The 12,773-nt window shown below is 51.0% G+C and overlaps 2 protein-coding genes and 1 long non-coding RNA gene across 4 annotated transcripts in view; 1 reads left to right on the top strand and 2 right to left on the bottom strand.

Moving 5' to 3' along the window:
- The window catches only part of PRDM15 (PR/SET domain 15), a 76,231-nt gene extending 76,076 nt beyond the window's left edge, over positions 1–155 (bottom strand). Inside the window, exon 1 of the mRNA XM_019666000.1 lies at positions 54–155. Coding sequence (XP_019521545.1) covers positions 54–155 — 102 coding nt within the window. The remainder of the gene's footprint in view (positions 1–53) is intronic.
- A 41-nt stretch (positions 156–196) lies between these two features.
- On the top strand, positions 197–6,632 carry LOC109395193 (uncharacterized). Its single transcript, XR_002126582.1, has 2 exons — positions 197–256; positions 6,561–6,632. It is a non-coding gene; the product is annotated as an uncharacterized LOC109395193 (long non-coding RNA).
- The window catches only part of C2CD2 (C2 calcium dependent domain containing 2), a 53,513-nt gene continuing 45,663 nt past the window's right edge, over positions 4,924–12,773 (bottom strand). Inside the window, exon 14 of one of the 2 annotated variants that reach the window (XM_019666020.1) lies at positions 4,924–8,683. In XM_019666020.1, coding sequence (XP_019521565.1) covers positions 8,472–8,683 — 212 coding nt within the window. In that variant the 3' untranslated portion in view covers positions 4,924–8,471. The remainder of the gene's footprint in view (positions 8,684–12,773) is intronic. The other variant, XM_019666021.1, reaches the window with a different exon arrangement.

Below are 12,773 nucleotides of genomic sequence, written 5' to 3' on the forward strand. Positions count from 1 at the left end.
GCGGGGGCGGCGCGCGCGGGGGCGGCCGGCGGGCGCGGGGCCCCGGGCTTTACCTGCCTTTGGAATGTGCAGAGCGGGATCGGATCCGGACTCCGGGTTGCGATCCGCTCCGGAAACTGCGCAGCACCGGAAGCCGGGGGGCGGGGGCGGGGCATTGTGGGAGTTGTAGTTCGCGGCCGGGCGAGGGCGCGGGCGGCGTGGACCCCGGGCGCCGACAGTGCGGACCCGGAGCAGGCGGCGTGGACCGGGGCGCGGGGTGAGCAGGCGGCGTGGTTCCGGATCCGCGGGGAGGGGAGGGTCGGGTTCCGACTGCCCTTCCCCCGAGCGGGAGGGGGTATCTGAGAGCCACGCGCTGCCCCTTCCCGCGTGGCGTGGCCCGGTCCCGTGACCGCGACCGCAACGCGCGCGGACGGCGCGCACAGCCCCCTGGACCTTGCTTCTGGCGGCTCCGTCGAGGTCCGATTTCCTTCTGGGGGGCCAGGTGGGAGAAGGGGTCAGGTTTTTCTTTAAGTCGTGTCTGAGATTCGCTGCCCAGTCGCCACAACCCTGGACTCAGCCGATGGCCGCGGCCCTTCTTGGCCGTGTTTCCTGTTCATCCGTAAACACAGAAGCGCCTGCTCGGCCCGTCGTGCAGGGAGCCGGGCGTTTGGACGCCGCGGAGCCGCTGCTGCGTGGACGGCGCGGGGCGCGCACCCGGGTCCGAGCGGGGTGAGGCCCTGAGGGTCCCTCCTGCCCCCTTCCCTGCCGAGCTTGGGGTTTTTTGTTAACTCTTGACCCCTTCATCGCGTGTACCCGTGGAAACAGAATGGTGGAAAGAGAAGGGGCTGGTCCCGGCCCCCCAGATGCAGAGAACTCGTCCTGCTCGTTGCTGCCTGGCGGGAACCTCCACGAAGCAAGTCGGAGGAGGTGATGAACGAGGGGGAGAGGATCTGAGATTGGAGTGGGCAAAGCTCACGTCCCTCCTACACGCAAAGCTCTTACGAATCGATAAAAAGATAACCAACCCACAAGAAAAACGAACAAAGTCTGCGGACAGTTCACATAGAAAACGCAATGGCTCTTCAGCATATGCGAAACTATTCAGCTGTGCGGTAATGAGAGAAAAAGCAAATTGCAGTGAGATCGTTTTTATCGATTACGTTGGCAATAGAGAAAAAGGTTAACAGCATTATTCTGAGGAGACCGTAGACGAACAGCTGTCTCATCCCTTGCTGGTGGAAGAGTAGATTGGGGTATAGTGGGAATTAACCCAACAGCCAGACTCACTTGTGTGAGTTGGTATACGTGTAAGGCTCGTCACAAGTCCCCATCGGAAGGGCGCTCACGTGTGGAAGGCTGAGGGCGGCGTGGCGTCCTGTGCTGCTGAGGACTCACTGCTCTGCCCTCCCAAACGGCCCGCAGTGACTTCCCAGGGGCGCTCGCAGCTCGTCTGGAGCGCAGCCCCCCAAGCCTTCCTTTGTTATCTCACCTCTGCCCTGCCCATACTCACCCAGCCCTCTCTATTCCACAGACACATTCTGGGGGCTTTTGTTGTCGTTCTGTCTCCCCAAGGTTTTCCACCACTCTCTCTTCATCATTCAGGTCTTTGCCCAAAAGCTCCCCAACCCTTAAGAGCCCCAAACTAACCACTGCAGCTAATGTGCACCCCCCGTCCCCACATACACATACATACCCGCCCTTGTAGTGATATCACTCACAACTCCCAAATGCCCAGATGGCCAGCTCTCTGGGCCTTTGCACACTACATACATACCAGCATACATGAACAAAAGAAGGTCGTTTACCAAAAAAAAAAAAAAAAGGACAGGTCACAGCAAGAGCAAAAAACTGAAAGTAGGCAAGAGCTCGACCCCCCTAAAGCCATTTCTCAGCAACACACAGAGCACAGGGCTGCGGTTCGGATTCCAATCATTGCATCTTCAAAAGAGCTCTCAGCATATTCAGCATATGTCTTCTGTGAAGGCTGGGTTGTAAAGTCTTGTTGCTCAAGGTGTCAAAATGTTACTTGTTTACAACCTTGCAATGGACAGTCTTGGAACCCCAGGCAGAAAAAAAAGAAAAGCCAGCTATAAAGGATGTTACTGGGGAAATTTGAATATGGGTTGGTACTAGATAATAGTATTGCATCAATGATAAATTTCCCAAGCATGAAAACTGTGTTACACGGATGCTATGGGGATGCCCTGTTCTTAGAAAATGTATTCTAAAGAATTTAGGATGCAACATATCTCCAAACGTCATAAAATGTAACAAAATTGGAGAATTTAGGTGAAGGGTGTATAAGTTATTCTGTAGATTTGAAATTTTAAAAAATAAGCTAAGGAATTAAAAACAAAAAAACAACGGAAAACCAAAGAGCTTCAGTTGTTATCAGCGGGTTTTCCTAAGAATCCTTCCTGAGCAGAGACTAGCTGTGGCATTAAGATGCGATCGCTCTGTCGTGTGGCCTGATTGAGGGCGGTGCCCACAGCCCTGACGTCAGCCTGTCTTCGACCTGAACTTTCCCACTGACATGCCTCATCAGCTCTTGTTCTTTGTTAATTTAAATATAAATCATTAGTACCAGACGTTGCGGATGTACATGTCCTAAGCTACTTCTCTGTACTCCCTCTAGCTTTCATTTTCAATCTGGCTAATTTTCCCCATGGAGAGAAGTCATCAGCAGATAATTTCATTACTACTATGTGCAAAGCATTGCATCTCACTTTATATTATTCTCACCCATAATGGAGCGTACACTTAAAGTTCAGAAAAGACCATATGAGGCCATAAGTCCTTGGTGTCTCCATTTGACACAAGTAGAGACTCGTGGCTTTGAGCACGGATTCTCCAGCCAGACAGCCTGGCCTCGAATTCTGAGTCTGCCACGTACCAGCTCTATGGTCTTGGACATATTATTTAACCTCTGTGTGCCTTGGTTTCCCAGTCTGTAGTGCTGGGATAGATTGTAACTCGTGGGGTTATCTCAAAGAGTACAGGAGTCACTATCTGTAAAACACTTGGAAAAATTCCTGGCACATAGTACGTGCTCAGTATTAGCTGGTATCACTGTGATTCGGTCTTTCTCCAGCCTTTGTATTAAATACCAAGTAGCTCAAGTTACCTAGGCATCTCGCTTGACCTTATCAGTATTGATGACATCAACAATCAATAGATTTGAATGCCTGGCAACTGCAGGGCGGGACTGGGCAATTGCATAATGGACAGTCAGGGTACAGAGCCAAGGTAAGCTGGGGGCCATGTGTAAAAGGTGATGCTCCTAGGTCGCCGTGGGAAGAGGGTCTGGTCTGGAACTTTCTTTCCAGGGAGGGCACTGCACTAGCTCATCCATCTGGTATCCAGCCCTCTGTGGTGAGATATCTGCCTCTTCTTTTCAATAAACAGTTTACTAACATAAACGCACAACACCCTGTATTTGTCAAGGTGATCGAGGTCAAAAGCAGCATGGTTTTTGTCATGTGCATCCCCTCCTGGGCCCCATGAGGATGGGTGTAAGTTGCAAGTGCTTATCTAATGCCATCAGCTGACGTCGGTCAGAGGGGCACCATCCTAAGCCCAGGGCATACGGGCACTGACATTCTCACTGGGGAGCGAACATAGGAGAGCGTGATAAGGGACCGTTATAGGGCCTGAAGGATGCCGACAGAAGGGCCCTGGGTCATCCTTGGTGGCCGGAACCGCTTCATGGAGAAGGCAGGGCTTGAGTTTGGTTAGATCATTAGGAAGGTGAGGGGTGTATGCTGGGGATAAGGGGGTGCACGTTCCAGAATGACCGCAGGTGGCTGAAGGAGACTACTTTGGGCAGCGTAGACAGAATTGGCAAGAAGACAGTGTCCACCTGGAGGTGACCAGCAGATGAGGTTAGGAAAGCTGGTAAATTAGGACACGTTTGCCCTTCCAGCAGTCCATCCAGTCTCCTGGAGTGTCAGCACAAAGTGGGCCCCAGGTCACACAGGAAGCCATTTAATCCCAGGCCCGGGACCCGTCAATCCTGAACAAGACGCAGTGCCACCGCCATCTTGTCACCACCTCAGCTTGAGAATCCGAATCTGAGCCCCTCTCGCAGCTGGGGCTTTTCCTGGGGGGACTCGTCCCCTGAAATGCAAAGCTGGGAATCAGTCTAGGCACCAGAGTGACCCAGGCATGGTCAGGGCAGCTGAGAGGAAGGGTGGGGGCCTGGTAATTCCCCCAGTGCCCCAGTTCTCCAAGTGCTTCCACACTTGGGCACAGCAACGGGGATAAATCTGAAGGAAACAGAGAAACGGACGAACAGGAAGTGGGGATGCCGGCAGGGGCAGGGGTTGGGCGGGACGTGGCTGAATGCACTGCCCCGGACCCAGCTGCTCCATGCCATCCTGTCGCTGCTGTGAGGCCTGTGCCAGTGCAGACACAGGCCGTCCTTCCCAGGGACCCACCGGACGTCCTCCTCTGACCCCATGCGCTACACTCACCCATGGGCCACTGAGGGGTGGGGTGTTGAAAATGGGAGTTGATGGATAAAAGCTCCCACCCCCAAGGGGACCTTACCCCTCATAAGGTCCTTGGGGATCACCCGGGGTCCCATGGCCACCTTATGCCGGGGTTTTGCCACTGGAGACCAGACCAAGCAGCCCCTGACTGGTGAGCACCCACGATTCACCATGACCCGGAAGCTCACTACAAACACTGACTTCCTAGTAAATGGTTCACCTCAGGCCTAAAACAGGGTGCTGAGTGGCTTAAAAATCATGTAAGAAGAATGTTAGGAGGAAAGGCCTTTGCCAAGAACTGAGCAAGTTGGAAGCCTGCCTTGTTATGCCAGCTGACCATGCTGGTGGCCTGCAGTGACCGCTGAGGCACGTGACGAAAGACCATGGTTCTGAGACCCTCAGAGAAATTCGGGACCTTCGGGCCAGCACGGGATTCAGCACAAACAACTCGGTGTTTAGGGTTCCATGTGCACATTTATTTCTTTAAAGATCATTCGCGTTCCAGCCACGTCGTGTCCAAGTGAACCGCACGGCACAGGGCTGATGGCTGACTGGAATCATGTTTAAAGTGCTACGGAGGAATACAATCATTGTCATGTAAATTCATCACCACACTGGATCACAAGCCAAACCTTTCCACAAACCTAGGAAACCTTTTCTTTTTTAAAAAATGTAGCTTTGATGTGACACTGGGCAATAAAAACTAAAAGCCTAAATTATAAACATTCCGGACCCGTTGGAGGCTGGGTGAGCTGGGGTGGTTAATGCCTCGTCACACGTACAGTAGGAACGCTGAAGACAAGGAATCAGAGGTAACCTGAGTTTGCTTTGCAGGATGTCGCAGTGCATTGTCCCTGTGTCACTTGCTTTGGTAATCACGCCTTGGCAGGTTTGGGGCAGTGGACAGACGGCCCAGCATCAGGGTCTCCGTCAATACTGGGCTGTTTTCTATCCAGTAGAGATAAGTGTTCTAACCTTGAATGTCCACTAATGTGTTGAGGTTCGAAAAGCCTGAGTGGAGTCATCACTCAGCAAACGCCTGCGTTTGGTGGCAGCAGTATAAATGCATCTTTCCCTTTGTGCTCAGAAAGAAACTCTACAACTTTCTTCTATCAATGTGGCCGGTAGAACCAATCAGACATCTAGAAAGGCACCTAATTTGCGACTGGTTGGCAGTGACGGGCCCGATAGCCATCACCAGGAAATCAAGGGCTGGTTTTGAACTTCAACTTGAGACTCGATTATATAAATAAAGTGCTCTGAACCTTCTTCCCCATAGCAGGCTTTCAGTGCGGACAACGAGATGGATACTTTCGTTAATGCTGCGTTAAGCGCACTCACACTTAAAACTCCATTTCACGCCTCTACAAAGAACACAAGCACACCCTCACACAAAGCGGACGGAAACGCTGCCAGCTCATTAAAACCAGCGTGCGCTCCTGGTCCCAGACAGACAGACAGACATGCGTTAATATTAGTGCTCACGAGGAATCACTGTTCAAATTCAATTCCACTGCAAACATTTCATCAAGACCCGAAAGCAAAACCGGAAGCCCTGCAGCCACTAATGCTTGCAGGGAAGGGTAAGGGAGGAGGTGGTTTACAAATGAGCACGTTTTATACTGGCTGCATAATCTTAATTGATATTTAACCCTAATGACATTGACTTTACCATAAATACCCTACACCATTAAAAAACAAACCTGGATGAACAGCTTGGAAAAGACACATTCACAGAATTGATACAGCCCATTGTCTCCTGGTGCATCCTGGTCCTCTAACCAGAAAAGGCCGTTGTGGAGACTGGGTGTGTGCGCCTGGAGGACAGGCTCCTGGGGCTTACTCCAGCGTCCAGAAGCTCATGTGTGCCCAGCAGACAAAAAGGAACGGAGCTCCAAGACCACACTCTCTGCCTCCCGTATCTCACTGGTGAAGGAGGGATGCAGCCCACCTGGCACTTTCCCAGGACCCTGGAGAGGTTTCAAGTCACAAGGAAGTTGAGAAAGCAGAGCCCTTGACGAAGGTGTTAAATGGTGAGGCTCCTGGGGTCAGTCTGGGAATGGCTAAACACAAATTTTTTTTTTTTTTTAGCGAGAAAACTCAATCTAAAACTGATACCTTCACACTGGAATAAATTGAGTCCATCTGAATTTCAAAATGAAACGAAAAAAAACTACCAAAAATTTCTGGTCAGTGTTTGATATTCTGACACATAATGTCTTCTTGGAATTCATTCTTACACGTCACACGTTCTTCCTGCTGCATGAGAAAGAACAGAAATCCTTCAAGTAAAACACAACATTAGTGACCAAACATCCCCAAAAGGTTAGTAGTGGATTACCAACATGTGGGTATTGAGTATGAATAGATGTTGTAATGCCAGATGCTATTTTACAATGATTAAAATTGGAATATAATCTTTAAAAACAAAGTATGGTAAATAAGTCATAGTACAGTCACTTGATAATTCCTGGGACACCTAAGAATTTTGTAATGTAAAGAATTTTAAAGTAGAATTCTTAATGTAGATTTCTAGATTCTCCTTCCCAATAAAGGGAAAAAAATTCTGTAATTTTGGTTTTTATAAAACTTTCTTGCTCACATCAATGGCTCTCTTACCCCTGAAATACACATTTAAGGATTAACCAAAACGCCCATCCAATTTCACATCCGTGACAAGCGTCAAGTTTTTGTAATAGCCTTTTAAATCGTGTTGGAGGAAAAAGGAATCGCATTAAACCATCAGAACCTTTCCCCCGAATGACAGCTGCTTTTTAACGAGCATATCTCCTCTAAAAGTGGCACACTCAGTTTGTGAATGCACCTAAGTGGCGTGCTACTGCGGAAAGCGGTTTGAAAGACACGTAGGGATATTAAAATCGCGTATCAAGTTTATCATTTTTTCCACTGGAAACCAAAACACGGTCACGCCAACGCGTGTGGAGCATTCACAGTAGAGTCTGACGAGTCCCGTAAGGAAGGGTCTTCGTCCTTCAACGTCCGTTCCTAAGGCTGACACCTGAGACAGAAAAAGAATTTCCTCTTTAGCCCTAAAAGTACTTTGTTTCCGCTCTTGGCAATATTTGGCAAACCAACCTCGGACCAAAGAAAATCCAGGCGTGTGTGGGTCCCACATTCTCTTAGCTGTCACTTATTGTTCCCTAGTTCACTGGACAGGCTTGCTGCACTCCATTTCGCAAGTGTGCCAGATGGGGACCAAAATCCGTGTGTGGACTGCTCCACTGGTTTTAGTAGAGTTTTTCACAACATAGAGAAAAATGTAAAAACCACATAAGAATTTATGTATCTCCCACTCGCAGATAGGCTCAAAGTAAACTTAGAAAAGTGTTCATCACAATATGCATGGGGTATATTCAGTATTTGCATAAATTTTCAAGTCCTATGGCTAAGAACAAAGGTAATTGTCTTCCTATGTTTGTCACAGTGTTTCCATTCCTATCGTGATTTCTCTGTTGAAACCACCGATGTCCCAGCTCTCTGTACTCAGAGCCGACTGCCCCGTTTTTTCTGGAGCAGCCACTTAGGAGAGGTGACCTGTGCATCCCGTTCACAGTGACGGCACAGTCTCCTTGTGATGCAGTCCAGGCGTGGACTCCACATCATACCCGTCAGAGCACAGAGTGGGTGAAACCGAGTCCCCAAACCTGCCCCATCCACAGCCCATGTAGTATGTTCTTTAGTTCATCATCAGTCTCCCCCTAATAATGAACTTTAGCTCTCAAATCTGAGCACAGCCCATGCACAGGAGCCATGGGGTCTCCTGTGCCTCTGGCAGCCAGTTGGGCTCTGTCAGTTGTCTCTAGGGGGACCTCCCAGCCGGAGGCTCAGATTTCCTTCCCCTTTAAAAGGTGACACTGCTGGGGAAACTGCAGCTAGACAGGGCGGGCATCTGACAGCTCACTGGCACGCCGGCGTGTCCTGGTGGGTCGTGATGGGGTCCACGTCTCCCAGCATCACCGTGAAGGAGGCCGCCGACCGGGCCTATGCACAGGGGTCCCCGTTCACGGTGCTTTTGCTTCTGTGCTTGGACAGCAGCTTCCTGTTGAGGATCCTGGTGAGCGTGACGCCCCGCCTCCGGGCCGCCTCCGGCTGCTGCAGGAACACGAGGTCGTTGTGTGACTGGCTCAGGCCAGGGTCCTTCTGGTGATGCCGCCGGCGGAAGAACAGCTTGGCGCCTTTCCTTAGGATGCCTCCTGGAAGAGTACAGCACAGGGGGCTGGTCAGAGGGGCTGCGGACGAAACACCAGGACAACTAGGCCGCGTTGAAAAAGAAAAGGAAGTGAGGATGACTCTAATAAGAAGCCATCGCTGTCCCCATGAGACGACAGCTGGAACCGGGCCTGTGCACAACACCCGAGTTGTCAGGATGAAGTGAACACTGGGAAAGCAGGGGGCGGGACTATCACTCCTATTCCCAGGGCAGGTATTTATGCCACTGACCATCCCATCACACCAGATGCTGGCAGGCTGTCCTCACCTTGGCCCTCAGGTCCCCTCAGCCCCCCACCCCCGACTCCCCTTTATTAGGGAGAGTGTAAACTGTGTGCCTCCCCAAAGGATGCTCATGCTAGTATCAGGGCCCTGGGAAGAATGGTATTCACTTAGGAAAGTCAAATAACATTTATTCTTTGGGGGAATAAGGTTTTTTTATAACTCCAGATCCTATTGTGAACACAGAGGGTGTCAAAAAATGTATACACATTTTAAGAAAGGAAACAACTATTAAAATTGTAATACTCAATATATACTGATAACAAAAGATGAATACAAGTCACGTTTGACTTCTGCAATGACAAGAGGTGCTCAAAGTGGTTCCCATCAGCGTCCAGACACTTCCGATGATGGCGAACTACTGCTTGAGCAACGCTGACCGAAGTGCCCACTTGTATACATTTTTTTTTGGCACCCCCGGTATATCAGGCTATGTCATCCGCCATGTCGGTTACTTGATCAGTTCTGACCTACCAAGCCTCAATGCATGTGGTTTGAACAATCTGTATGTGATGTCAGGTAGTGGAACATGGAACAGAAAAAATATTAGCAGCAGCAACAATAATTTCAACAGCAAGGATTCCGTAAAGATCAAATGCAAGCTAATTCTGTGTGTGTATGTGTGGGGGGGGACGAACCCACTAACCTGCTTACACTTTCACTGACTCACTTAACATTCGCCAAGGCCCAGCACATCAGGGAGCCTGTCCAGCTCGCCTGTGAAATTCATGACTCCTGGCATGGAGGTGTTAATGACTTTGAAAAAAGATAGACCTGAGAATCACCAGGGAGCTTTAGAGCTGATCTGGCAATTCATTCTTTTCCTGATAGACAGATGCCACAGATTCTTCAACAGCCACAGCACTCACCAAGCCCCGCCCCGCCATGTCTGTTCAAGCGGGGAGGGATGGCTGAACAGCGTCAGTTTGCTCCTCTGCCCGGCCCTGTCTGCGGTCCTCTGGCTAATCCACACTTACCAGGCTAAGCAGCAGACGGGCAGCTCCAGGGCCCCAAGGAACGGGCCGATTTAATCTGCTCAAAGCTGCTGAAAAGACTTTAACATTTTTTTCTTTTCGGATCCAGGCAAATAACCTATTCTGAAGAATCACTGGGACATTTTAGTTTTTACACTTATCTAAAGTCAGGAGCCGTGTGCAGGGTGAAAGGGTGGGTGGGGAGGGCAGGGGGTAGGAGGGTGCACACAGACACGTAAGTGGCCTCGCTCTTGTCCGTGGGCCTGACGTGGGACATGTGTGGCCCGTACATGTCCGTTCCTGCAGCTCTTCAAACCCCTGTAAGAGGCAGCGTGTCACCGAAGGTCACCAGTGAGGGGGCTCAGCATGCAGATGGCACCACCAAGCGCACTTGACGCTGGAGTCTGGCTGGTGGGTGCGTGCAGTGGTGGCCTCTGTTTAATGACCTGGCGTATCAAATGCTTGGGCCTCTCAGCCTGACCAGGTAGCTTCAGGTTGGGGGGCCTAGGAAGTATTTCTGATCTGTAGGCACCTGCTTTTGGTTGAGCTTGGGGTCCCCAAAGGACATATAATATGGGGCTCTCACACTGGAAGAGAGGAGAGGCAGGGGGAGCTGAGGGCCCACTTGGCTAACCTGGACCCTTCGAACCCCACACCTTCCACCGCAGTCTCCCCAAGGGGAATGAAAGCTCCATCTCTGAAGCCCATTTCATTGTGTCCCTGCACTGAAATCGCTCTGGGGTCTGGAGCCAGGGCCCAAGGTGTGAACAGGGGCAGGGTTATGGGTTGGATTACGTCCCTGTGAAATTCCTATGTTGGGGTCCTAATCTCCGGCACCTCAGAAAGTGACCTTGTTTAGAGAAAGAGTCAGTACAGAGGTGATTAAGTTACAGTGAGGTGACTGGGGTGGGCCCCAATCCAATCTCACTGGTGTCCTGATAAATGGGACATTTGGACCCAGACACACACAGAGGACACCACATGAAGGTACAGCAGAGATGGGGAGCGGGGGGCGCTTCTACAAGCCAAGGAACACCCGAGATGGCCAGCCACCGCCGGAAGCTGAGGGACCGGGGACAGTTTCCCCCTCGTGGCCTCAGGAGGAACCGATAGCTCACCAGGCCTGTGTTTCCCTGACTTGACATGACTTGTCATGGCTGCCATGGGGACAACATCAGCGTCTTGGACAGAGGACAGTCACATGAGGGGAGACTTGCAGTTCTACCGGCTGGAGCCCTGGGAGCATCTCCCACGACCTCTGAGGGAGGCCTTAGCCTGGCTGACACGAGGAAGCTGAGGCTCGGGGAGGTGACATGCTCTGCCCTCCTAACATGGGCCAGAGCGGGACGCCCGTGTTCCCGTGCCCGGCTCTTCTGTGCTGTTAAGGATGGCATCCATGCTGGAAGGGGACAGGACCCACTCCCGAGAAGTGGCCAGCAGGTGTCTGTAAGGGGCACCTCCTTTGGCAGTCAGCGAGGAGGCTTCCAGAGAGCGGGGTGGATGGCAACGGTCAGAGGTTGTCACAGAGCAGAGTCCCGCCCCCGACATGGACTCAGACCGGCTTCCTGGAATGACATAAATCTCTCGAGAGGCGTGCCGGTGACACGGGTGGGACAGGACATTCTAGTGATGCAAACCCATCTCCAGGGCCCACAGTTTAGCTCATCAAACAAGAGGAGTAACTGGCATAGACAGAGTCCCTTGTCATTTCTAAATATAAAAAAGTTGAAAGTGTTTAAACTTGGCCACTGCATCAGTTACCTGAGGCGTAAACAACGGCCACTCCACGGCGGGTGGAGGTGTAGGGGGTAAGGGTCATAGCACAGCGAGGCCAGCGTGCTCTGGCTCTGTTGTCAGTGGGAACGTAATACTAGTGGGAGCTGCCTGGACTGACAATGGCTGTGTGGTCACTTTGTGTGAGCTTGGCTGGGGTGCCTGGGCCTGAGCTAACAGAGACGGCCCTAGGTAGTTGGATGGGCTTCATCTAGTCAACTAAACAACCAAAGAACAAAAGCCGAGGCTTCCTGGAAAAGAAAACACTCTGCCTCGAGACTAGTGTCAGCTCCTGCCTGCGTCTCCAGCCTCCAGACTCATTAGCCCCCAGAGTCACATGAGCCAATCCCTTGAAATATGGAGCCTGTGGGCTCTGGTTCTCTGCAGAACCCTGAGTGAGACGAGCTAAGCCTGGTACACCACAGCATCTGTCACCGGTGGTGACAGGGAAGTTCACGTCACCGGGGCGAGAGCAGCCGAGGCCGTCTGGGCGTCACAGCCTAACTCTTTTATTCCAGGCCACCTGAGCCACACTGACAGGCAAGAAGCAAGGGTCAGGCCTCACCCGCAACCCGAGAGATTCCGCAAGGGAAGACTGGGAGGCAGGCTGGGTGAAATTTCAGGCAAATATCTTAAATGAGGGACAGGAAGGGGAAAAAAATCTTTCCTTGATTGTAGCACAGTTAAAAAAAAAATCACAAGGAGGCTGAAGAATACACAACATACGAAGGAATTAAAAATAGTTATTCTGAATGGCAGCCTTATTAACTTTCTTCCCTTGTCTCCACAGAGTCTAACAGATGTAAATATTACAGTTCATTGAAGAATCCGTCTTGAAATCTGATAGGTAGGAAAACAGGGACCAAAAGCAGCCTTATAAATTGTACTTTGCTGCCCAAAGACCAGCTTTGGATTTCAAGCCAAACCATAGACGGTCCATTTGTAAAAGCGACTACTCTTTAGACCTGGAGGACAATTAAGGGACCAGTCTGTATGTATGTCACAGCGAGGTTGTCCTGTCCCATCACGTCACAGAGACACGCCC

The sequence above is a fragment of the Hipposideros armiger genome, unplaced genomic scaffold (genome assembly GCF_001890085.2).
Source record: "Hipposideros armiger isolate ML-2016 unplaced genomic scaffold, ASM189008v1 scaffold_458, whole genome shotgun sequence".
Classification (NCBI taxonomy): Eukaryota; Metazoa; Chordata; class Mammalia; order Chiroptera; family Hipposideridae; genus Hipposideros; species Hipposideros armiger.